This window comes from Crocodylus siamensis, chromosome 11, assembly GCF_052110815.1.
Source record: "Crocodylus siamensis isolate JL-2025a chromosome 11, ASM5211081v1, whole genome shotgun sequence".
NCBI classification, from domain to species: Eukaryota; Metazoa; Chordata; order Crocodylia; family Crocodylidae; genus Crocodylus; species Crocodylus siamensis.
The window spans coordinates 17,427,467-17,450,098 of NC_143405.1; the positions used below are offsets into that span (position 1 = coordinate 17,427,467).

Here is a 22,632-nt window from a genome sequence, read left to right on the forward strand (position 1 = left end):
GATAACCATACTTAGTAACTTCACAGGACTATTAAGAGGTTTAATTTATTAATACTTGTGAAGTGTTGTAAAGTCAATTAGCATGCGGTACCACATACGAAGCAAAGATCATCATAACCAGTGGTGCTCAAGATCTGGCCCCCAAAGCCATGTCATCCAACTTGCAGGGCTCCTCACAGGTGGATATTAGGCAGCAGGGAAGCAGTGGCAATGTTAATTTCCGCTCCCCAATGCCAAATTTCTGGACCTCTGGGGAGCCCCATCATCTGGATAGCATGGCCCTGCATGCTAGATTGTTCCCTTCTATTCCCAATGAAGCAAAAGAAAGCAAAATTCGATCCGACCACAATACAATAGCTCCAACAGCCATGGTCACTTCTAGGGACAAAAAGCCCAGAGCATAATCCTACATGCAATCCCTTTTCGTTCTGTGTTGCTGCCTTATTTTTTCTCTGAAAGACAAACTCTACAATGCAGTTTCTTATGCAAACTTTCTAGATTGACCCAGGCACTGCGCTGGATGGAGTAATACATAAATTTCATGCACTTGTCAGTTCCTACAACAACAAATTAGGAAGGCTACAGTAAAGAGCAATAAGCCAACCCTTGCTGCTGGTCGGGCTGAATTTAACCAAAAAGCTAGAAGTTCATCTTTAAGGAAACCCCCGGGTGGCTCCAAGAAGGCAAAAGCGTACTCTAGCCAGGGCTGCCCAACTGGTGGCCCGTGAGCCACAGGCAGTCGTTGAGGGGTTTATCTGTGGCCTCCAGCCTCCCACCCAAATCCTGCTCCTCTCATTGCTCCAACTGCAGCAGCACCAGCAGCAGCAAAGGTTTCCAAATTCCCCCTCCCACCTCCAGCTTCCAGTTCCTGGCCCACCCTGAGCAGGACTGCGTGGTGCAGCACACAACCTGTGCCCAGAGAGCTGATGAGGCTGGGGCACCCGTATGCGTGTGTTAGAGTGCCCAGGGAAAACTGTGGCTCACACTGGGGGCACCTGTGTGTGTTTATGTGGTACACTGGGGGAGTAGCCAGGGCAGGTGGCCAGGGCTCATGTTGGCACATGGTACATAGCCCCCTCTGGTGTGGCCCACAGACTGTGGTCCTTGGCTGCTTAAGAGTTGGGCAGCTATGCGCTAGCTCAACCAAGAGATACACAGTCTCAATTCAGGAACTACCAGGGGAGCAGACACATGAAACAATTATGCTGCTTTACTGGTGGGGGAGACTTGCAACTCAGGAGCACATGTAACCAACATGTACATTCTTATCCCAGTGAGTAAGCTCAACTGGAATAATTAACCCCTGAATTAAACAGCTGGTATATTGTTGCCATTTCTTTTCTGCTTACTGGATGACAGGAGCAGACAAAATAGTTATAGAATTAAGCTAGACCATGGTTAATTCTCTCCCCCCCTCTTTAAAGCAGCATAATTGCGTCACCCGCCAAAGCCCTGGATGAAATATTTTGGCCTGGGACACAAATGTCAAACTAGATGAGGAGTGTTCAACCTGTGTAACAAGTGCCACAAGCAGCCACTGTGTGTAGCACAGGGCAGATCAGGGAGAAAACTAACAGCACAGCAATGGATAGGGCAGGATACCAAAACCAGAGGAGGGTATCAGGCAGGGAAAGGAATGGTACTAAGGGAGTGTGCAGGACTAATTTGTGGCACTTCTGCCAAAAGGATTGGCCCACACTGGACTAAATGATCACATTGGTCTCCCTTTTTTCATACAAAAGTCAGTAGTCTAGCTAAGCCTGCACTCCTTTCCAAAGGTTATTACTTAACCACTGACCTAATGGGGTCCTAGGGAGCTACACTTCACTGCAAAGTAAAACCAAGATCCTTACTGCCTGAAGTCATCAAAAGATTCCTATTAAGGAATTACCTGCATACATGGCTCCTCCAGACTTTTCACTGAAACTCCACTTTTAAGACTAAGCTCAATTCTCTTTTCTTAAGAACTGTATATTTTTAAGGGCAGCCAGTTTTTTATAAAGGTTACCTGCATTTCACCAAAAGACACTGTTCTTACAGATATAGCTAGAAACCTGCTTCTCAAAACCCATCATAATACTTGGATGAAACACACTATAGACCAGTTACGAATACTACTGCTTTATAGGCCTCTTGCAGTCTGCACACAAAGACAGGCCAACAATATAAAAGCACAACAGCAATGTAGTGCCCATTTATTTCCACATCCAGAAAAAGAAGGGGAAGCTTGTTTCAGTCACAAGTTTGTTCATGAGAATATGCATTAATATTCAATTCGAAAAAGCACCCGGCCTCTATGAGGAACAATCTCTAGAAATAAATTAAGTGAAAAAGAAAACGGGTGAGACCATTTGTGTCTGTCTGTATTTAGGTGCACACAACTAGGTTATCTGTATATTTCTTTCAGATCACCCTGTTCAAAAAAACTTTGTCAAAGAAGGCTTTGGTGCTTTCATCTGATGGTGGTGAAACAAGTATTAGTTTAGGCTCTCTGCACACAAGTTTCACAACTGCGGACAAACTATCAAGACAGTCACATGCACATACCATTGCATACTGCTAGGTCACCGTTGCATCGTTAACCACTTCCATTTTCCAGTGAAGTACTGCTGTAGCAAGAGGTTACAATTTCTGAGAAGGAGGTGTTCCCCAAGAATGAGATATGCTGGGTCAGTCCCACAGAGACTGGGACTCAGAGCTAGCCTGAAATTCCCAGGCTGAGTTCAATTATAAACCAAGCCCTTCATTAGCAGAGTAACTTAAAAATGCAAGTTTTCGCCCTGCTAAAAGCATTCTGGGCCATAGTTATGGTAGTATTTATGGACACAAACCTGCGCTGGATGAAGTGTTGCCAAAACAGCACCTGTACTAGACATCTCCACAGTATAAAACAGAAGCAGCGACCAAAGAAACGAAAGACCAAGGAGGCTAGCAAACAACAGAGAGAGATGTGGTGGATTGAAGGAAATCTGGTCAAACCCTACTGTGCCAGCCACGCTCAGCCCAGCAGCCACAGCCCAGGGGGCAGCTTGAGATCCTTGCAAGAGCACCAAAACTGCCAGGGGAATAGGTCATAGCCTGCTGGTCTAAGGCGAGTGCTGCTAGGGGCTCGCATGAGAAACCCCCAGATCTGGGCAACAGAAAAAAAAAAAAAAGAAAAACAAATATCAAAGAAGGGGTGAAACCCAAGAGCTGGCCGTGCCCTGGGGCCCGAGCCGGCAGGCTGAGGAGCAGGGGAGCAGCCAGGGCAGCCGCTGGGGACCCAGCGCTGGAGCCGCCCGCTCCTCCCAGTCCTGCCCGGGCTCGTACCTGGGGCGGGCCGGGTCCGCGCCGCTGAAGAAGGGGCAAAGCCGCTGACCCCTGCCCTGCCCCAACCCGGCCGGCCGGGCCCCGCGGTTCCTACTTCCCGGCGCTGGGCGAGCCGGAGCGGACGTGAGTCACCAACCCACACCGCCCGGCCCGAGCCCGCGCCCCCGACTCACCCGCCGAGCCTTCTCGCCGCCACACCGGAAGCGGGGCCGGAGGCCCCACCCCTTCGCCGCCATTGGCCGAGGGAGGAGGGAGTCGCGCAAACCCCGCCCCCACTGCGCTGGGGCCGGAAGGGGCGGAGCTAAGATCAGGCAGTGACTCCCCCAGCCCTGGGGAGATCGGTGGGGGCTGCTTTGGGCTGCATCAAAGGGGCAGGAGGGCCAGACCCCCTACGGCGGCGCCCACACGTCACACCTCCTCTCTCTAGTGCGGGGTGGGTAATTGTTTTGGGCGGAGGGCCGCTTACTGAGTTCTGGCAAGCCGTTGGGGGCTGCATGACGAGTAGCCCAGGGCAGATAAATATTAATTTTCTAAAAGTTTTAGGGGCCACGCGGGTCAGCTAGAATGGCCTGGCGGGCCGCATCTGGCCCCTGGGCCGCATTTTGCCCACCCGTGCCCCAGCGGCACAGATTCCTGTCAGCCTTCCCATCTCCGCACCTAGGGAAGTCTGGAGGCACCACTGTACCAGTGTGCCCATGCAGCACAGCCTGTCTCCCCAGACATCAGTCTATAAAGCATCCCCCTTTTCTAAGCCACGGCCAGGGGTGGATCAGGCACAGCCTTCCCGGTGTGGCAGGTGTGCAGTGGGCCCTGCCTGGGATGCAGGGAAGGGAGCTGCTGCCCTTACAGGGAAAGAGGGGAGAGCTGTGTCCAAAAGACGCTGTCTCGTGCCAGCCTGTCATAGGAGATGCTCTCCTCACCGCGCTGTAAGCGCCTCAGGGCTGGGCCTGTCATTTTACTGTGTTGTAACTGCCTGGTGTACCGTGTGAATCAGGGCACAGACATCGGTCACAAATGCAGCTTTCTGAAAATCCCAACCACTCATAGCGCTTCTTTTTCACTACGGCACTTCCCCTCCCGGCTTCTTGTCAAGGCAGAATCAGAAATTCCGCTCCTCGCTTTTACGGTAATCCATCGGCTCATGCAAGAGAGCACTGCGTTCATGCCACAGCTGTAGCTCTTACCAGCAGTATTCAAGAAAGAAATGCTCGCTAGGCAGACTGAAAGTGAATGCTGAGGTCTCTGTTTCATGTCTCAATTCCCTTGTGGATGCTGCGGGGGGTGGGGAATAAGATGGACATGGTCTGTTAGTGTGAATTGGGATGGCTGGTCTGAAAATAGCAGCTGGTGCTTCCTTTCATCCAAGATCACAACTGTGAGATCTCAACCCCTTACAAGCAAAATCCAGATGATTTAGGATTCTTATTTATTCCTCATTTTACTGAAGCTGAGGCAGAAAACTGAAGTGATTTGCCCTTGAGCTCAGTCATGCGCTATAACCACTAAACACGATACTGCCTTTCCCCTGCACAATTTCTGAGCATTTACTTTGCATTTGAGAACAGTCTGGAGCCGTTCCAAAGAGCAGTGATGTCAACAGAAAGCCTCACAATGACTTGATCAAGCTCTCTACATTCACTTAAAGTGAAACTCTACATTCAACTCAATGGCCTTTCATCCTGATATAAGAAGTTCAAATCCAGCTCAGATTCACAGTGGTTATAAGTGAATGACCTCTGTGAAATGAGTTGTTGGTCTCAGTCCCAGTCTTAATGAACACACTTAACGAAATTACACAGCTTCCTACCACTAACTGCAGGACCAAGGACTTGAAACAAGGTCAGGTTTACTAGTAGGGCAGTTGTGGGAATCTTCTATCTAATCCACATTTGTAGTGCATCAGTCATCGCTGTGACTGATATTACCATCTATTGCATAGGTACATGGTGAATTTTGCTTATAGGCTGACAATACACCATCTTTCACCAGCTTAAGATAATCTATCCATCACTTAAATCCTGTATTAAGAACAACAGGCAACTTGACCCTCCTTCTATGACTTACAAACATTTTATAGCCAACTCCAAAGCATGTCTGTTAAAGCCTAAGGAGAACAGAGAGTCTGAGGCTCTTTAACCAAAATCAGTTTGGCTGCCCTAAACAAATCAAGACCTCACATACCTTTGAGGAAAGTGACATAGCTCATTCCAGCTCAGAAAATCAGCTCCTTGTTCAGAGGCCTTTGCTTAGAACAGAAAGTGGAAGGAGACGCAGCAGTGAAGGACAGTCAGCAGGGGGTTTCATTTTAAAATGAGCCGAGAAAGGAAATGAAAATGATTGCCATGTGGTGGTTCCAGCTCAGGAAGGTCAGTGCCAGGGTGCTTTTCACAGGGGAACTTGGCTTTGTTTGGGAAGACTTTCCCTCTTTGTGTACAATGCACTCTCTTTTTGCACGATGCAGCTCTTTTCATCCATCTCCCTAACTCCCTTTGGAGAGTCGCTGGGAACAGCCCAGCATATCAAAAGCCTTTTTGAGCAGTGGAAAGGACCTTCAGGCTTTATTGAGCCTTTCTTGTGCCAAATATGCCAAGTCCCAACGCCACTAGACCAAGTTCTCCAGTGCCCTACAACCCTTAGATATTAGCTGGGATGGCAGTAATAAATAACATTAAAAGGCAAACCTGACAACAAGCACAGAAAACTGGCTCCAAAGAGTGACATTTTCTGCCAATATATTCATGCCTGAAAACAGATGCTCAAAATACAAGCGTCTCTTTGATTCTAACTATTTGATTCTACCTTTAGGGATGTTCTCACAGAGCTACACTATACTTGTAAGGTGATTCTCAGCTAATATACACTGAAGTTGGAGTTAAGGATCCCACTTTGGGTCTATCTACGTGGGAATGCTGTACCATTTTAATTATGCCAACTAATGTGGCCTCTGTTATACCATTATAAGGTTGCTTCATACTGTATCTGCTTGGAAAGGGTAATACTGTTAACTATGCAGTAGGCCACCATTAGTGGAACAGCTGCTTGCAGGCTAGGGATTTTCCTAGTATAAGAGTTTCAGTAAATAATTGCAAGCACTTCCCTACCACCCTAACAGGAACAGACATCACAGCCACCTTTTCAATACAGACCAGGACTTAGTCATGCTGACAGCCAGGAAAGCTCAAGCCATCACTTATCCAAGTCACTGAGCCATGAATAGTCATTAGGACAGCTGATAATACTGTAACTTTGTCGTTGTGATACTGCATCTGCCATCTGCTGGCCACAAGACAGAACTGCTGCAGGACAAGCTAGGAAAGAAACTTCACCAAAGCCGCTGGATTTACATTCCCTTCCCCCCGCCCTTCCCCCCTCAAAGTGTTCTTTCCTAAATCTCGAGCTACCAAAAGGCAGGTGCCACTGCAGAGACAGATGACTTGGCCCTCGAGAGAGGGCACAGTGATCAAAGAAGGGATGTTCCATTGCCGCACTGGAAGTCAGCCAGTCTTACAATATATAGACATTTTTAAAATGGGTATAGAGGATTTTAAGGGAGTTGTTTCAGCTTGATTGTTTACCTTAGAAATGTCAACTACGGTTTTCTGCTTTTTTTCTGAAGAGTTCCTTGGAAAACTCAGAGGTGTGGCCTGGGAACTCTGTCACTCCTTTAGTTGGAAGAGCCAGGATGGAGCATCTGAAGTGCTGAGAGCTTTTCTCCAGAGTATTAGGGCTATAACGGTTTTAAGAAAAAAACAAAGAAACCAAAAAAATGAAGGCTTTCTAAGCAGCCAAAATCACTGTCCATTTCAATCAGACTTCATGTATTATCAGTAGCAGTGGTAAGATTTATTTGCATCATTGCAGCAGTGGTGAAGAGGTCCTATCATGGATCAGAGCCCTATTGTTCGAGTTACAGTGCAAACACCAAATTAAAAGATGGTCTCTCTTCCACAGTGCTTTTCTGGTTCCCCTGGTGTCCTAAAAGACCCCTTCTGTAGTTCCAAGGTAGATGCTTCCCAAGTTGCAATTATATAAACACAAGCAGAAAAAAAAATTATGTAAGTTTTTCCAGCTCTTCTCTTTGTGTATCGTGAAGCAAGAATTAAACAAAAAGCCTTAATTCCAATGTTTTCCTTTGCCAGTTGACTTCTACGGGCATTGAACATCAGCCTAGGTGTAGTCACTAGTTTGCCTTCTGCCACTACTTTCACAATTTTTGTAGCATCCTGCTAGGGGTATGGGAGCAGAGCTTGAAAGGCATCTGAACCCCCTTCTTCAGACTCATGTCAAGGCTACCCTCAACCTACTCAGCAACAAATGGGTACCAGCCCTTCAGGCTGGAGCAACTACGTAAAATCAGCACACGGGAAGATTAAAATATTCTCCTTTATAGGCACAATCTCAAATAACAAATGGCATTATTTCATCTGTTAGTGTAGGCATGTATGAATCCAATATATTTCAAATGGGCAACTTCAGAAACTACTTAACAAGGTCAATAAGACCAGTAGCTACACTAAACAGTATTCATAACTACTATATTGTCTTGCATAAAATCAGAACCTTTTGCTTCTGAAAATTAAATTATGCAATGTGTACAATGAGTCCACTTCCATCGCTGTCCTGCCACACTCTGTGGTCTTGTCATTTTATCAGATCTGGCAAATGCACCTTTCACTTTGTTCTGGAGGAGCATTCGTGTGCGAAGACATTAGCTCCATCCTTTCCTCTGCTGACTTAACCATTTTGCTAAAGAATTCTCCGAGGTTCACTCTTTACTTTTTCCACAAACACTCAAATCCAACTATCTTCTGAGAAGACACCAGAACCACCTCCACCCCTCAGAACATAACTTTGTTTGTTCGTAACAGGGTGCGTTGCCCCACGAGAACACCACGTGCACTGTAACCATCTTGTTGGATGTTGCCCAATACACAATGCCAGTTCCTGCTTCACGTCAGTGAACTCTTTAGTTGCCATCTCTTCTTCTTCTCCAAGTTACTCTTGTTTTTCCTTCAAGAAATCAAAATCGAGTCTGGGTGGTGCTGGCGGGACAATGCAGCTTGCAACACTTCCATCTGCAGCAAAGCCACGTAAAGCCCTTGCATGGCTGAACAGGACACGTATTTTTAGCATTCAGTCAGAGCTGGACATAGACATGGGCGAACAGGGCAGCTACCGAGGGCCTGGACAGAAAGTGGGCCCCAAAATGTAATTTTTATTATTGTTATCATTATCTCTGGCAAATGGGGACACACACACACACGCGCGCGCGCGCGTGTGCACTAAAAGTTTGCCTGGGGCTGCCAGGACTCAAAGTACAGTGATGCACTCAATAAATTTCACAATGTTCTTCCAAGGGCATCTGAAGCATCCACCTGTACAGCAGTGCCAATACAGCAAGTCAAATTTATGTCTTCTGTTCTCCTAGAAGAGGACATCTGGGCCGCTGTCCAAGCCTTTTATCATGACTGACCCAGTTCTCACTCCTGGCACACATAGGCCACAGCCTGCCAGGGAGCTCAAACAAGGAAGAGGGGACTCCGCGGGGCTAAAGCTGGAGCTGCAGCCACAACTGGGCTAGGGATTCCCAAGCCCGCACACGGCGGCTGGCCCTGCCATTCCGCGGGTGTACCACCCAGCATCCTGGGCTGGGGACATCCCACACAAGACACGCAGCAGCCTCAGCTTTGCAAGCTGCTCTGGGAACCTCCCCCTGTGCGTGTGTGGGGTCCCCGCAGGGTGCCAGACCTAGCGCCAAGACCCATCTGCCCCCGCTGAGCGGCTGCAGGACAGGAACCCGCACCCAGCCACTGCAAAGGCAATGGACGCCAGACCCGCATCGCTGCAAGTTCCGCGGGAAAGCACGAGGGACCAGCCACGTGCGAACGAGGTGGAGTATGCCCCACCTGGCCCGCTCGCCAGAACTGCGCATACGCGGCGACCCTAACCCCCGCCCTTGCCGCCACCACCACCAGTGTCATGCAGCCTTATGCTCCCCGGCCGCTGATTGGCCAAGGTTGATCACTGGCCCTTACTTGGGGTAATCACTGGATGCCATTGAATTAGTGACGTGCGAAACAACCTATCAGTATGGCAAAAAAAAAAAAAAATCTCCATGATGTTGACACGAGCCAATCAATAAATGACAGCTTTGATGGACGGCTCGTTCTACCCTACGGGAAATCAAAACGTCAACAATAAGTGACCGGGATGGTCTGCAAGCTCAATTCCACTGAGGCCAAAGCTCCTAAAGTCCCACCCCCCTTGCACGGCTGTCTCTCCTCCACTAAGAGCGCGCTTTCCACGACAGGCGTGGGCAGCGTCCAATCAAGCTCTCCAAGCGGTCCCAGGCGCCTCTCTCAACCAATCGCTAGACCGGGAGGGGATGAGTGGCAGGCGGGGCGCCGAATGAGCCGCGGGGCAGCCGCGACAGCTGGGGCCGTGGCGCAGGAGGGCGCAGGCGGAGTCGGGGCCATGGCGGAGAGCGACTGGGACACCGTCACGGTGCTGCGCAAGAAGGGCCCGAGCGCGGCTCAGGCCAAGTCCAAGCAGGTGAGGGGGCTTCGGCCGGGTCCTCCACGGTCCCTCAGGCACTCTCCCTCTCCCAATGGGTGCTCCCCCCCTCCCCCCCAACAGCCCCCCCCCAACGGCCATTCCAACGGCCCCACAACGGCGCTCCCCCCCCCCGGCGCCGCCCCTCGCGCGCTGCTGCTGACTCACGCAGCTCCTCTGCTGCCCGCGACAGGCCCCGGGCTCCCGTGGTTCCCGCTGGAGTCAGGCGGACTCGAGAGGACGTGGACGTGGACGTGCTCGTGCTGGAGCCCTCCCTGCTCTTATTTTTTTTCAGGGCTGTGCTCTTTTCAGTAGGGATCCGTTTGACTTGAAGAGTGGCCGGTGGTTTTGAAAACCCCGGGCCACTAAAGAAGCTGGCTGATGCAACCTGCTGGGCTAGAGCCCAAATCATACCGTTTTGCAGCAAGCCCGCCTGTGTTAGCTTGGTTTTTTTTAGGCCCCCCCCCCCCCCCCCCGGTCGCTTTCGTTGCCTGCGTGCGGTGAAACGCACGAGAAAGTTCAATGCCCTCTTGCTGATCTTACTCACTGCTCTAATGATTCAAGTACCAGCTTGAAACAAGAGCAGGTTTTTTTGTTTGTTTGTTTGTTTTGGCATCAGTAAAGAGAAGTATGCCTGGCTGGTTATTTAACTTGTGTCTGGTTTGAGTCACGGGCTGCTCACTATGTTTTGGTTTGTAGGTTACGTAAAGAAATAGCCAGAAAATAAGTTGACCAGGGAACGGGTTAAGCAGAAAATAGGTTACTTAAAAAAATAACCAGATCTGCCCTAATACCTTAGAGCAGTAGTTCTCAAACTTTTTTTTTCTCACAGACCACTTGAAAATTGCTGAGGGTTTCAGCGAACCGCTGAATAAACTTTTTTTTGTTGTACAAATCGAAGCCAGCATTCGTTCTAAGCTGTGCAGCCATGTGGGCACACTCATGGTGCGCTGCCAGGCACAGCCACGCAGCTTAGAGGGCACATTGATCGAAGCACACCACTCCTGTCTTAATATCAGTAGTGTCAGCTTGCAAGTATAGATGTTCTTGATGATCCACAGAAAGGTTGTGGGATAACTCAAATGGAGTTTGTGGACCAGCGGTGGTCTGCCGGCCATGCTCCGAGAAACTCTGCCTTGGAGCAAATTGTTGTCTTGCATCTAAACAGTCCGACTGCTAAAGTTGGGAGAGCAAAGAGGGCACTCCTACCTGAGTTGGTCTAATAAAAGTTGTCGGATTTACCCAACGAACCTTGTCTGCCTACATCCTTAGACCAACACAGCTACAACCTTCACCCCTGTTCCTATGCACTTGTCATTCCTAGCAAGATTAGTGCTTGACAACAAGCAGTTATTCTTTAACTAGACAGAATGACTAGATGAGCCCAAAGGGAAAAACAATCTGATTATATGAGGTTTGACGCATTTTTGTGGCTATAGATCTACTGACTTATCATTCATGGAAGCATTTTGTTCTACCTGTCCTGCCTCAAAATCTAGGTGAAGAGCCATTCACACCCACACAGTCTCCAGTCTTTCTCCAGTATATCCAAAATGTCTAAATAATGAGGAGGGTTTTCCCACTGAACCTAATAAATCTTTTTTCCAACTGTCAAAGTAAGCTACTTTCTTCCTTCTCCCTTGGTAGCTGTATTATTGTGGGTTGTCTGGATACATGCTTGTGGAGTATTTGTATGTTAGCTTGGCTATATAACAAAGATTGATTGCTTTCCAATAGTAAGAGTCATCTTACTATTAGTGATGCAGCTAATTTTGATTAAGTTAAATTTTCTTCTTTCCAGGCAGTCTTAGCAGCTCAGAGAAGAGGAGAAGATGTGGAAACCTCCAAGAAATGTATGTATTTCTGTCTAGGAAGTAGCAGTTATGTGCTTTCACCTAATTTCTGGATAATAAATAAACATGCTGCCCTCAGTATGATATGACAACTTTTGTGCTCTAAAAATCATTGTTCAACAGGCAAGACTTGCCCACATCTCATTTCATTGGGGCTAATGTTTCAGGATCTAACTGAGCCATGGAACAAAATAAGACAGGAAATCTTACAGAAGTCCTGGTGAAGTATGCTTACTAGTAGAACTAACCATGGTAATTTTTCTTTCTCCTTGTTGCATTGAAACAAAATACACTTTGCTGAATAGACAAAGTTCTTTGGGTAGATGTGATATCTTTTATTAGACCAACTGGAAAGTTCTTTGCAAGCTTTGGTGAATATTGACTGTTATAATTGTCACTGCTTGGGAAGCTTGAGTTATTAAGTCCCTCCTGATGTAGACAATCTGCTGAACAGTGGTCATAGCTTCATAATTTGTTGCAGCCAACTTTTTTCATGTACAGAATGGTATTTAATCCCGTGTCAGTGCTTCCTAATTGCCTATACAGCCTATTCCATCTTTTCCAAACCAGTTTTTAGATAGACTATACTTGTTAATTGCCAGGCTTCTTATGAAAAGTAAAGATACTTTTTGAGCATCATGAAGAAAACCTAGTATAACTGTTCTTGAATTACAAATGATCAAATTACTCTCACTTGAAACTTTGACCAGCCTCTATTGCAGAGGCAAAGCTGAGGGCTGGGGAAGCTGGTGCCTTGTAGAGTCCCAAAGCACTGTATTGTCTGCAAAACTATTTTGTGCACAAGGAAACTGCTGATAACTTTAAGATTTCAATGTGGTGTTTTGTCTGTTGATGGCAACATGCAGTGGAGAAAATATGGGGCTCTTGAGTTGTGGGTTTTTCAAGGTCTCTTTCTGCGTGTGTTCTTATATTGAGAAAATAAGGTCTGGGATAGTCTATGATAATTGGAAACTTAAGCATCCATTTCCCTCCATGCTTTTACCTCTTCCTCTTGATGTCACTCTTCTTATTTGGAATGTTGATGCCTCCATAGATTTATCTGACAAACGCTGACCTTAATGTCAACAGCAAACACTTTGGGTAAGGGAAGCTTTTCACTTTTAACATGCTTGCCCTGTCAGTAAGGTATTTAGACTGTCAATACCACCAGCAAAATCCGCAGAGATTTTACAGTTGACTTGTATTTAGAACAACAGAAACCAGCCTTCTCAGGCTTTTGTTGTGACTTGTAAATAAGATAAATGTGTACAAATTCAGTAGTTAAATACTTTGCAAATCACCTTTTTAAAACCTGTATGCCTTGACTGTTTGAAGTGCCTTAGGGGTTGAAGTACGGGAGGTAAACTGCCAAGAGGAAGTAAACCCTTCTAAACAACTTTCCATTATATGCTTAGAAGTGTGCAAGAGCAGGACAATGATGCATGCATTTCTTTGGCTATTTCACTCAAGGAAAGCAGAGGGACTTGATTCAGTTCAATGGGCACTTCAGCAGTTGGGATGTTAAATCCTGATGTTAATTCCAAATTTTGGAGGAGCTGAGACTTAGAAAGTACTCATCCTATCAGTACAGTTCTGAAGCCTACCTTTTCATTGTTCTTGTTTTGAATGGCAGGGGCAGCAGGGCAAAACAAACAGCATTTTATCACTAAGAATACAGCCAAGCTGGACCGAGAGACAGAAGAGTTACACCATGACAGAGTTTCCCTTGAGGTAGGCAAAGTCATCCAGCAGGGTCGACAGAGCAAGGGCATGACCCAAAAGGATTTGGCCACAGTAAGTATTAATTGATTTCTTCTATCCTTTACTCCTGCATCTCCCCAGCCCTGGTCTGTGTGTGAACGCGTGTGGCACTCTTAAGCAGTGTGAACCCAGCTGCTTGTCTCCTATCTCACTGCATCAGCTGGAGAGGAGATGGAAAGTTTTGAGCCTAATGCAGTAGTTTAATTAGCAGCTGAGATGATGGACCTGTGTACTCTGTTTAGAACTTGTGAATATTCTCTACTAACTGTGAGCACAAATATGGCAAGTGGGTGGGTATTTAGTGTTTCTTACTCTGTCAAATGAGCCCTGACCTAGTAACTGCAGATTTAGGGCTTTGTCTTATCTCTGTCTGAGCTACTGAACAACAGTGTTCCTGTCATACTTTTGGTCTGCACTAGTTTGTGGTCACATAAGGCTTTTGTGCTTCTGAGAGAATCTTGTCATTAGTGTTTGTATGGGGTGGCTTGGATTTGTGCTTCTGAGTGTTTACTGTGTATTGAACTGATGTGTTTAAAGCACATCTTCTCTTTAGAAAATCAATGAGAAGCCACAAGTTATTGCTGACTATGAATCTGGAAGAGCAATCCCCAATAATCAGGTTATGGGCAAGATCGAAAGGGCCATCGGTAAGTGTTACTTACAGACTCTCAAGATATCTAAACTATTCACAGTTCCTGGGAAGGATCGTTTCCCTTAATGGGCATGTACAGTTAGCTGCTTCTCATGTAACAAACTGACACTCTATAGGATAACAGTTAGTATTTTAGGACTGTAGCTCCAGGGGTGTCATACTCTAGATTCTGAGCCACTGCTGTTTCATGGAGTATCCTGTGTGGTTTCTCTCAAGGTGCATCTGCTGTTTAAAACTAACTGCCAGCTGATCCAGAAACAAAAACTCTTAAGCTTTCGTCCCCTTGCAAGAACTGAAAGGATTTTTTTAGATTGGGTCATTGCCTAGGATTTGTTTTGTACCCTCCAGAAAAGTGCTATCATACTGGGGTGTTTCAAGGCCTGAAACTAAATCTGAAATCTGGTAGCCTGCAAGTGAGAGAACTGCCCCTCAAAAATTTTAATAGCAGGCTATATTTGCTGCTAATACTATGTGGAATGGCTGTACTTATTTATGCTTAGGCAGCAGTGGTGCTTATGGGATGATAAAAAAAATTCCTCAAAGTGTCAATCTCTGGCCAGTAGTATAGCTGGCAAGGATTATCCAGGACACACAGGATTAGCCCAGATACCTGAACTAGGATTAATTTTTTTTTTTAATTTTGAACTGCCTGCTAAACTGCCTTGTGAATAAACTTCTGCCTTAATCCTTGTTTCTTCTTAGTTTTTGTCTCTTTTTGTCTGTTACCCCAAGCACTTTGAATTCATTCATGTCTAGCTAGCTAAAAATTCAGATTTTATTTTGGTGTGTAGTGAAAACTCAAGTTCTCTTGATGAAAGCTGTTTCCTTTGTTTCATTCTAGGTCTTAAGCTACGTGGGAAGGATATTGGAAAACCACTCGAAGCTGGTCCAAAAGGGAAATGAAAACAAAGCCTCGAAATCAGTTTGTTCAGACTGATCTCGTCTGGCTGGTTCTCCTTAACCACCAGAATCTCTCTTCGTATTGCCAAGCTGAACAAGAGGGTTTCAGACTTGCTTGGGGGGGAAATCTGCAGAATCTCTACCTGCTGTAAAAAGGCAAATTTAAAGAAGCGATTTTCCTGATTTTGTTTTTCCTTCCTCCTTTCCAGAGATTGAGGAACTAAACCCAAAAACACTGCATCTAACTTCGCCAGAAAAAAATATGCATCTTGGTGTTTTAGAAGCAGCTACTGTTAAGACACTTGGGTGGTCTGAAGTGGGATCATTTAATTGAATCAGCTTTGGGGGTGGGTGGGATATATGTAAGTTTTGGAGAGGTGGGGGTTAGTCATGTCTGTACTGGAAATGAGTGACTCCCAGTCACTGCATCACAATGACTCTGTTCCTTCCAGCCTGTTTTAAAGAGCTCTATAATAAAGTTTGATACCCTTCAGTTGAATGGCATAGCCACTCCTTGGATCTGCCCATTGGTACTGTTTTCAGTCTTCCATTGAGGAGGGTCTTGCCTTTCTGACTCCCTTTTAGGTCTGGGCATATAACTTAAAGTCTTGTTACACTTTCCACTAGACCCCATGGCTGCTTTCACAGCTTCTGGTAACTTACTCTTCCTGGGTTCTTTGGCTCTAGAGATTGGTGAAGTGTGGTGCTATCCACAATAATCTGTTCTGAACAGCCTTGATTCGAGTCCCCTGATGGTGCTGAGTCCAGCTCTGTGTAGCACAGTGAAAGGGTGACTTGAGAGCAGTGAGATGGGAGTTCTAGGTTCTAGACCCCAGAGCAAAGACTGGAATCTCTTATTGTTGCCCCTGTTGAATGCAAAATGCATGGGTAATCCCCCTGAACTAGGTGCTAAGCCTCAAGTTGGAGCCTTCACCAGGAAAATAGGTGGACTCTAGAGTTATGTTCCATCCTGCTGTCATACTCTGCTGCAAAGAAAGAAATGCCTTGACAGGAAGGTGGACAATATCTATCCTAGCTAGACTAGCCTGTAATCTGGAGGTTAAGGAAATCTGAAGTTGAAATGTTGTGCTGAAGATTATTGAAATAAAATCTCCCATGTCAGCCTGGTGGCTGGAGCACTCTGGCAGATCTGTGTGTGTGTGTGTGTATGTCTGCATGCACCTAGAGACAAGAGTGAGTTTCAGTCTTCCATCCTCAAAAGCAATAGCTTAGGCACCTAAGTCTCAGAATAAAGTTTGGGTAAGGTCTTTTCAAGCTGCAGTGTAAAGTAGGATGTTTTCCTCCTGGCTAGTTTGTGGCCCCCCCCCCCCCCCCGCAACTTCGTGAGCTGCGTGTTTATCCAGTTTCTAGGCACTGGACTCAAAGTTTAAGCTCCATGCTTAGGGCTGTGGATTCCCCTCCTGGGGCTAAGAATTTACAGATTAAGCAGGGTGGTGCTGAGCCTAAGTACTTTTTATGGCTTACAACTTATCCAGGGTTACATGGGAAGCCTCTCACAGAGTTGCAGATTAAGGTTCCCATCTCAAAGGTGTTTTCTGTCAATGACTTGAAAAGACATTCCTTCAACTAAAGAGCCTTCAAAAAAGTAATCAGAGTTCTTACTGCTCTGGCCTTGCCCATTTAGTTACATTTTCTTAAAGTGGTATGGTGTGTAATTGTGGATTCAGAACTGCAGCTGAGCCATCATTGGTGCCAAGTAGAGGAAAATAATTTTCTCCAAGTCCAAGGGTGGCCAATCTGTGATGCATATGGCACAGGCAGCCTGTGCATGGTATGCAGCTGATCAGGGAAGAGATAGGGCAAAAAACAGCAAATCAGGGAGGAAGTAGAAGGCTGCACTGCAGATTGGGCAGGGGATCAAAGTGGTATTCAGGGAGGATGTGGGGCTAATTTGTCACACCCCTCCCAAAAAAGTTGGCTCCCCACTCCTAATCTAGATTTGGAATTTGACCATTTGCACAGTAACTGAAATGTGTCACACCTCAATCCACTAAACTTCTAGATCCTCTTCAGCTGTGCTTCTGCTAGCCAGATATCCCTGCTTTGATGTTAGGAAGAGGAGAGCATATACCCGAAGTACAGCACTGTACTTGTATTCATTTTTACCTTATTTCAGACCTGCTTTCCACTACTTGAATTTTGGTCCTGTCCTTCACAATTTAGTGACCCACTCTCCAGCTTGCTAAGAGTAGACATGAGTCATACTTCTGTAAGACACCAATTGAGCTATCCATAGCTAGGTGTCTAGCTTGGGAGAGGATAACTAGTTAGGCCATTCTTTCAGCCAGCTTTTGGTAGGAGTCTTGTATGCCCATCTGGAGGCAATTGTATCTAGACCATGTGGTCTTTGCTGGTTTATGAAAATGCCAAGGTAGGTACTCTGGCATGATGTTACATAATACCTGCTGTTTCTTTGCACAAGAACTCAATTTGATACACAGATAACCCAGCTTACTCCAAAACAAACACTTTATAACTGTGTAGATGAAATGAACATGTATTCACACCTGCATAGATCCAGCCACCCATAAAAACAAGATGTTTATGCATGTCCTGATTTAGTTTAGAGGAATTTTCATCTTCAAATTAGCAAATACTGTAACAGACACTGATCAACACTGGCAGACTACTTCATTGTGCTACAGAAAAGCCACTTCATACAGGACAACATTGTTGTCATGTTCTTCCCCAGTTCAAAAAGGCAGGGAAGAATACAGTGCTTGTCTACTTCCCTGCAACTGAGACAAGTATATGTGGCTCCTATTTGATTCAGTGTGCATAGTGCTTCAGGTTCAAGAGCAGCCTTGGAAATCAAAGGAGTGTGAGGCTAAACCAGGCAAGTAGCTGATGGTGCTGGCTTAATCGTTCATCTCTTCCCCTTCCTTAGGCCGTTGAGATATAATGATGCTATCCTGAAAAATAAAGGGGATATAAACTGGTTGCACTTAGCCCAGCTGTGATCTAGCTGGAAATGGACTTACTGCTTCCAGGTCAAGTCGGGGAGGTCTAAAGCAGGGATGTCAAAGTCATCTGGCCCTGCAGACAAGATGAGTTCTGTGGGACAGGTCCATGGGCTGGAGGAAGGGAAGGGAGCTGGCCCCTGCTAGATACCGGAAGGGAAAGGAGCTAGATACTGCTAGGACCGTGAACCACAGTGTTGGGCTTCTGCTTTCATTTGCATGCATGGTAGTAGAGCAGGCAAGAGTTGAAGCCTTGGAGCCCCAGCAACACTAAGGCTTCCCACAGCAGCAGCCAAACACCAGGGCAAGAGGCATATCACTGGAGCCCCAATGCCACCATTGAAAGCCACCCAGTATCACAGGAGTTTGGCTGCTGCCATGGAAACAAGCTGCAGCACTGAGCTTGTTCCCACTGTGCTGCTGGGGGACCCAACCACAGCTCTAACCTGGGTACTTGGCTGCTGCTGCAGCAAGGTTCCCCCACTGCATCCAGGGTCAGGACAAAGTCTGTGGGCCAGATGACCAGTTCTGTGGGTCAGATTCAGCCCACAGGATGTGTTTGACACCCCTGCTCTAATGTACCAGCCAGTGGTGCATGGCCTGACATAGAGATACCAGTATGCTCCACCTTCTCTTCGTCCATAATAGATTCCTAAGAGCTGGGCTACAGCTGAAGTGCCCGCCAGAGGCTGGCGGGCTTGGGCCATCTTCCAGCATATCTGGAGCTGCTGACTCACTGGCATTGCTGCCTGAGGACAAAACTCATCAGCTGCCTTGTAACAATAGCAAACTCAAAGCAAAAGTGATTCTACGTTTTGCCGGAATCAATAAGACCAAACAAATGCACTGGTTGTAAACCTATGTGCAAATGCAGTGCAGGCAGCTGGTAACCTGTCCCTGTCCTTGCTGGGGCTAGCTGCGCAGGCTCTCTTCTCTGTGTGGTCTTCCAATAGGCAGCAAATGACCAAGACCTTTAAAAAACCCCTGAATATGCCCTCTCCCAGTACTGATGGCCCAACCAGTGGTCCTTACATCGCTGAAAGTGATGTTGTCAAAGCCTGGGCTGGTGATGCTGTTCTCTGTCCTACTCACAGACCCACTCTTCTTCAGCCAATAGCGTAGACTTGCTGCTAACGCAATCAAGACTATGAGGGCCACGATGCTGCCAACTGCCACTGCTGCTAAAAAGCTTTTGGTAGGAGTCTTGTCTGAAAGCAAGAACAAGTGGTGAGCATGCCAAGAGATGGTGACCCTGCACCAGCCCTGCCACAGGGCTTCATGGGGTTAAGCTGCAATAGGTAGCTCCTTCTCAGCTATCGGTCAGCAAATAGCTTCTAAATGACTGCAGCAGCAACATGAAGGACAGAGCAGGCCCTTGCCTGTCCTGGGCCTGAGCAGTCAGTTTTATGCTTTCCACCTCTGCTGCTGGCCTTGCCCACACCCCTTCTCACACTATAGCGCATCTTCCCCAGTTGGACTGCCCCATGCAGGGCAGGAAAAGCATTCTCCAATTCCCCTTCCCCAGAAGTGGACAAGGTGCAGTGTTAGAGGGCTAGCGTGTGTTAAAGCTCTGTTGTTTTAAGGACTGAAAGGCAACAGGAGGTTGAATGTCAGAAAAAGTGTGTTCTGGGGCTTAAGGTGTGGACTGACAGGAAGGTTGGGCTCTGATCCCAGTGGTGCTTCTAAGCCCCGTTATAGACTAGGGTGAATCATTTCACTTTCTAGACCCAGGCACCCCCCATTAGATGGGCACTAAGACTGAGAACTTGTGAGGCTGGGCTCAGGGGCAAGTACTGCAAGAAAAGAAGAACAGTTGTTCCAAGCTGTTATGGTGTCAGGCCCCTACCTTCCACTGGGAGCATCTGGTCCAAATCGCAACCCTGCCCATCCCTGTATTTGACATCATCCAGCGCAACGGTCCCTCCGATCGGCCATGCTCCATTAGTCACTTCAAAGACAATCTGCAGGGCAAGAGGGGATCCTGCCTGAGCCCCATGCATGCACCAGAGGGGAGCAGCAGTATGCCCAGGAAGGGATGGGGAGAGGAAGAATGGGACTACTGGCTCTGGGCCTAATTGAAGGGGGATGGGGTAGTGACATCAGCACCCAGTTGCAAGCCAGGGGCACCTTCCTCTCCCAACCTGGGCACTGAATCTGCTTCCCTGTTGCCCTGTTAGCAAATGCCCTGTGCGAAGAGAGAGAGCAGGGTGGGAGTCTCCCATGGTGCTGGACAGGGCAGGACAATGAAGCATCTCTAGTGAAGATGGGGCCTGCCCTGATGTTACCTGGAACTCCTCAGGGCTGTGCAGGGGGATCATCCTGTTCTTCCAGCCTTGGCCCTGGTGCCCTCCAGTACTCCACACCATTAGCTGCCCTGCCGGGGTGTACAGCTTCACCCTTAGCTCTCCGCTGTCTGGAACAGAGATGGGGAGATCTGACATCACTGCAGGTGGGCAGTGGGAGCTCAGCCTTTGCTCTTCCTGAGCTCCTTGCTCCCATTCAGGGCCCCCACAGCACCTCACCACCATGAGGCAGAGAGAGCCCTAGCATGCCCTGCCAGTCCCATCCTACAGAGGAGGACGTGGAAGCCAGACGATACACCATGCTCAGTGCCACCCTAGCTCTTGCCATCTGGAGACAGATGAATCCTATTGGGCACTTGGCACCCAGAGCTGCCTTGCCAGAGACAGTATGACCCATAAGTCTCTGCCCACCATAAGCCCCTGAGCAGCTGGTTCTATAAGCAGGGTAGGAACGAAGGGTCCCTCGTCTCCCTGTGCCCTTCTTTTTGCCGAGCCCAAGGCCCCTCCAGAACACCCCATTCCTTTTCTCCAGCACTCAGGGCACCTGGCACCACTTACAGAAATGCTCCAGGAAGTCCATGTGATACCAGAACTGGAGGCAGGCACCCGTGGTAGCAGGCAGGTGCTCGCTCACCAGCAAGGCCCTGCTCCCCCCGTGGCCCAGCACGCTGGCATCAAAGTAGGTGTAGTGCCCTACAAAGGAAAGGGGCAGGTGAGCACAGGCAGGAACAGGCCTCTGGGCCAGATTGCTCCCCCTCACTGGGAGAGCGCCTACCCACCAACACGTCACCCCCACCAACTCCTGGACAGGCAGACTAAGTTCAGTAGCCTCAGATCCTCTTCCACAAACACCCCCTCCCCACCAATGGTCCCTGAGAGCCAGGCAGAGGTGAAATGTGGTGGTGGCTTAGCAGGGTGGGGGACACTGGACCTGCTGCTTCCTGAGCTGTGCCTGCTCTAGGGATAAAGATGGCCCCATTCAGGATCCCTCGTCCCCCTGAGACTGTGCCACCCCATGCAAACCACCTCCAACAGGCACTCACTGGACTGCTGATGGCCCCAAACCTATTCCTGAACCAAATAAGCATCTCCCCCTAGACTGGTCTGTGTCAGACTGAGCCCAGATCTATCAGTTCCCCTTCTCCCAGGCCACTCTGAGCCTGACCCCCACCCCACCCCACCTTTCAGCTTCCCTTCCCACTGCCAGGAAGACTAAATAGCCATCAGTGCAGGACAGAGGGGGTTTGGGATATACTGACTCACCAGCCCCTCTAAGGGGAGGGACAGGTCCTTCCCATGGGCCCCCAGGCTTCCTGGAGGGTGATTTCACCCTCAGCCTGAGCCTCATTGACACAGCATCTGCATGTGCCTGGCCAGGATATCCTGGCATGCTCTCACCTTCCTTGGTGCCCAGCGTGTGGTCCTCCTGGGGGCCTGGGTACTTCGAGGGGCTGGCCCCACTCTTCCAGCCCCAGGCAAAGCCATGCAGATGGGGGTCAGAGGAGCTTCTCCAGCCACAAGTGTCCAACTCAAAGTCACAGGAACCTGCCAAGGAATAACATCACCTGCCCCTGCAACAGCAGCACATGGCTGGGTGGCACTTCACCAGAATCCCTCTGCCCACAGTGCAGGACCAGGCCCCTTCTGCCTGAGGCAGGACTGTAGGGCTGGACCCTCCACACAGTCTTGTGGGTCATTCCTAACCCTGGATGATGGGCTCCCCTTGGACAGAGGAAAGCTGTCCCAGAGGCACATGGGGCAGCTCATTTATTTATGCCTGGAGTTTGCCCCTGTGTTAACCTCCACCCAAAGGCAGTGAGCTGAGACTTAGCAATGCATCCCACCTGCCCTGACCTGCTGTACCCCTCACAGCGACCAATGCCAAATGCTTTATGGTGGTTATACAATACACACCTCATGCAGTACCATTTCAATCCCCTGCCCCAAGCTGGTTGCACAGAGACTCACAGCCCTAGTCACTGTTCCCAGCTGTGGGCATCTCCTGTGACTGCCCTGACACCCTGGAGAAGATTAAGGAAGTAGCTGTCTGAAACACTGAGCTTCAAGACAGCCTGAGAAAGGCAGGATGGCTGAGCCATGATGTCCAGGGCTGCTCTGGCCTGGCCAGCTACGCACCTGGCTTTCCCTGGATACAAGTGCTTGGGGCTTTTGCTGATATAGCTCAGCACACTGTAACCCTGGGCTCAAGCCAAAAGGAAAAGGAGCAAAAGTGCAGCAACTGGGATTGGAGCATTTGAGGTCACATCCAAGGACTGATTAAACACTTTACGCAGGGAGAGGGGTTGCAGTTTCATGACCCC

General features: G+C 48.1%; 3 protein-coding genes across 8 annotated transcripts in view; 1 reads left to right on the top strand and 2 right to left on the bottom strand.

The window, feature by feature from the left end:
- TRAF2 (TNF receptor associated factor 2) overlaps positions 1-5,510 on the bottom strand; it is a 39,556-nt gene extending 34,046 nt beyond the window's left edge. The window contains exon 1 of one of the 5 annotated variants that reach the window (XM_090022263.1): positions 5,491-5,510. In XM_090022263.1, the coding sequence (XP_089878389.1) occupies positions 5,491-5,508 (18 nt within the window). In that variant the 5' untranslated portion in view covers positions 5,509-5,510. Of the gene's footprint in view, positions 1-2,831; positions 3,109-3,309; positions 3,451-3,482; positions 3,524-5,490 lie in introns of those variants that run through there. The other 4 variants (XM_090022264.1, XM_090022265.1, XM_090022262.1 and 1 more) reach the window with 4 other exon arrangements.
- Positions 5,511-9,710: 4,200 nt separating this feature from the next.
- Positions 9,711-16,174, top strand: EDF1 (endothelial differentiation related factor 1). The gene is made up of 5 exons (XM_090022522.1): positions 9,711-9,861; positions 11,663-11,714; positions 13,348-13,508; positions 14,029-14,122; positions 14,969-16,174. The coding sequence occupies exons 1-5, from the start codon at positions 9,718-9,720 to the stop codon at positions 15,028-15,030; spliced, it is 513 nt and encodes a 170-aa protein (XP_089878648.1). The 5' UTR covers positions 9,711-9,717; the 3' UTR covers positions 15,031-16,174.
- Positions 16,175-17,308: 1,134 nt separating this feature from the next.
- MAMDC4 (MAM domain containing 4) overlaps positions 17,309-22,632 on the bottom strand; it is a 34,127-nt gene continuing 28,803 nt past the window's right edge. The window contains exons 24-29 of one of the 2 annotated variants that reach the window (XM_090021805.1): positions 21,710-21,856; positions 20,870-21,004; positions 20,294-20,421; positions 19,855-19,969; positions 19,041-19,216; positions 17,309-17,960 (exon numbers count right to left, since the gene is read on the bottom strand). In XM_090021805.1, the coding sequence (XP_089877931.1) occupies positions 17,907-17,960; positions 19,041-19,216; positions 19,855-19,969; positions 20,294-20,421; positions 20,870-21,004; positions 21,710-21,856 (755 nt within the window). In that variant the 3' untranslated portion in view covers positions 17,309-17,906. The remainder of the gene's footprint in view (positions 17,961-19,040; positions 19,217-19,854; positions 19,970-20,293; positions 20,422-20,869; positions 21,005-21,709; positions 21,857-22,632) is intronic. The other variant, XM_090021806.1, reaches the window with a different exon arrangement.

Excerpts from the sequence above, each read along its gene's own strand:
- EDF1 (XM_090022522.1), top strand. The coding sequence starts at position 9,718 with ATGAGCCGCGGGGCAGCCGCGACAGCTGGGGCCGTGGCGCAGGAGGGC. Across the intron at positions 11,715-13,347 it reads TGTGGAAACCTCCAAGAAAT|GGGCAGCAGGGCAAAACAAA; the intron begins GTATGTATTTCT and ends TTTGAATGGCAG. Across the intron at positions 13,509-14,028 it reads CCCAAAAGGATTTGGCCACA|AAAATCAATGAGAAGCCACA; the intron begins GTAAGTATTAAT and ends TCTTCTCTTTAG.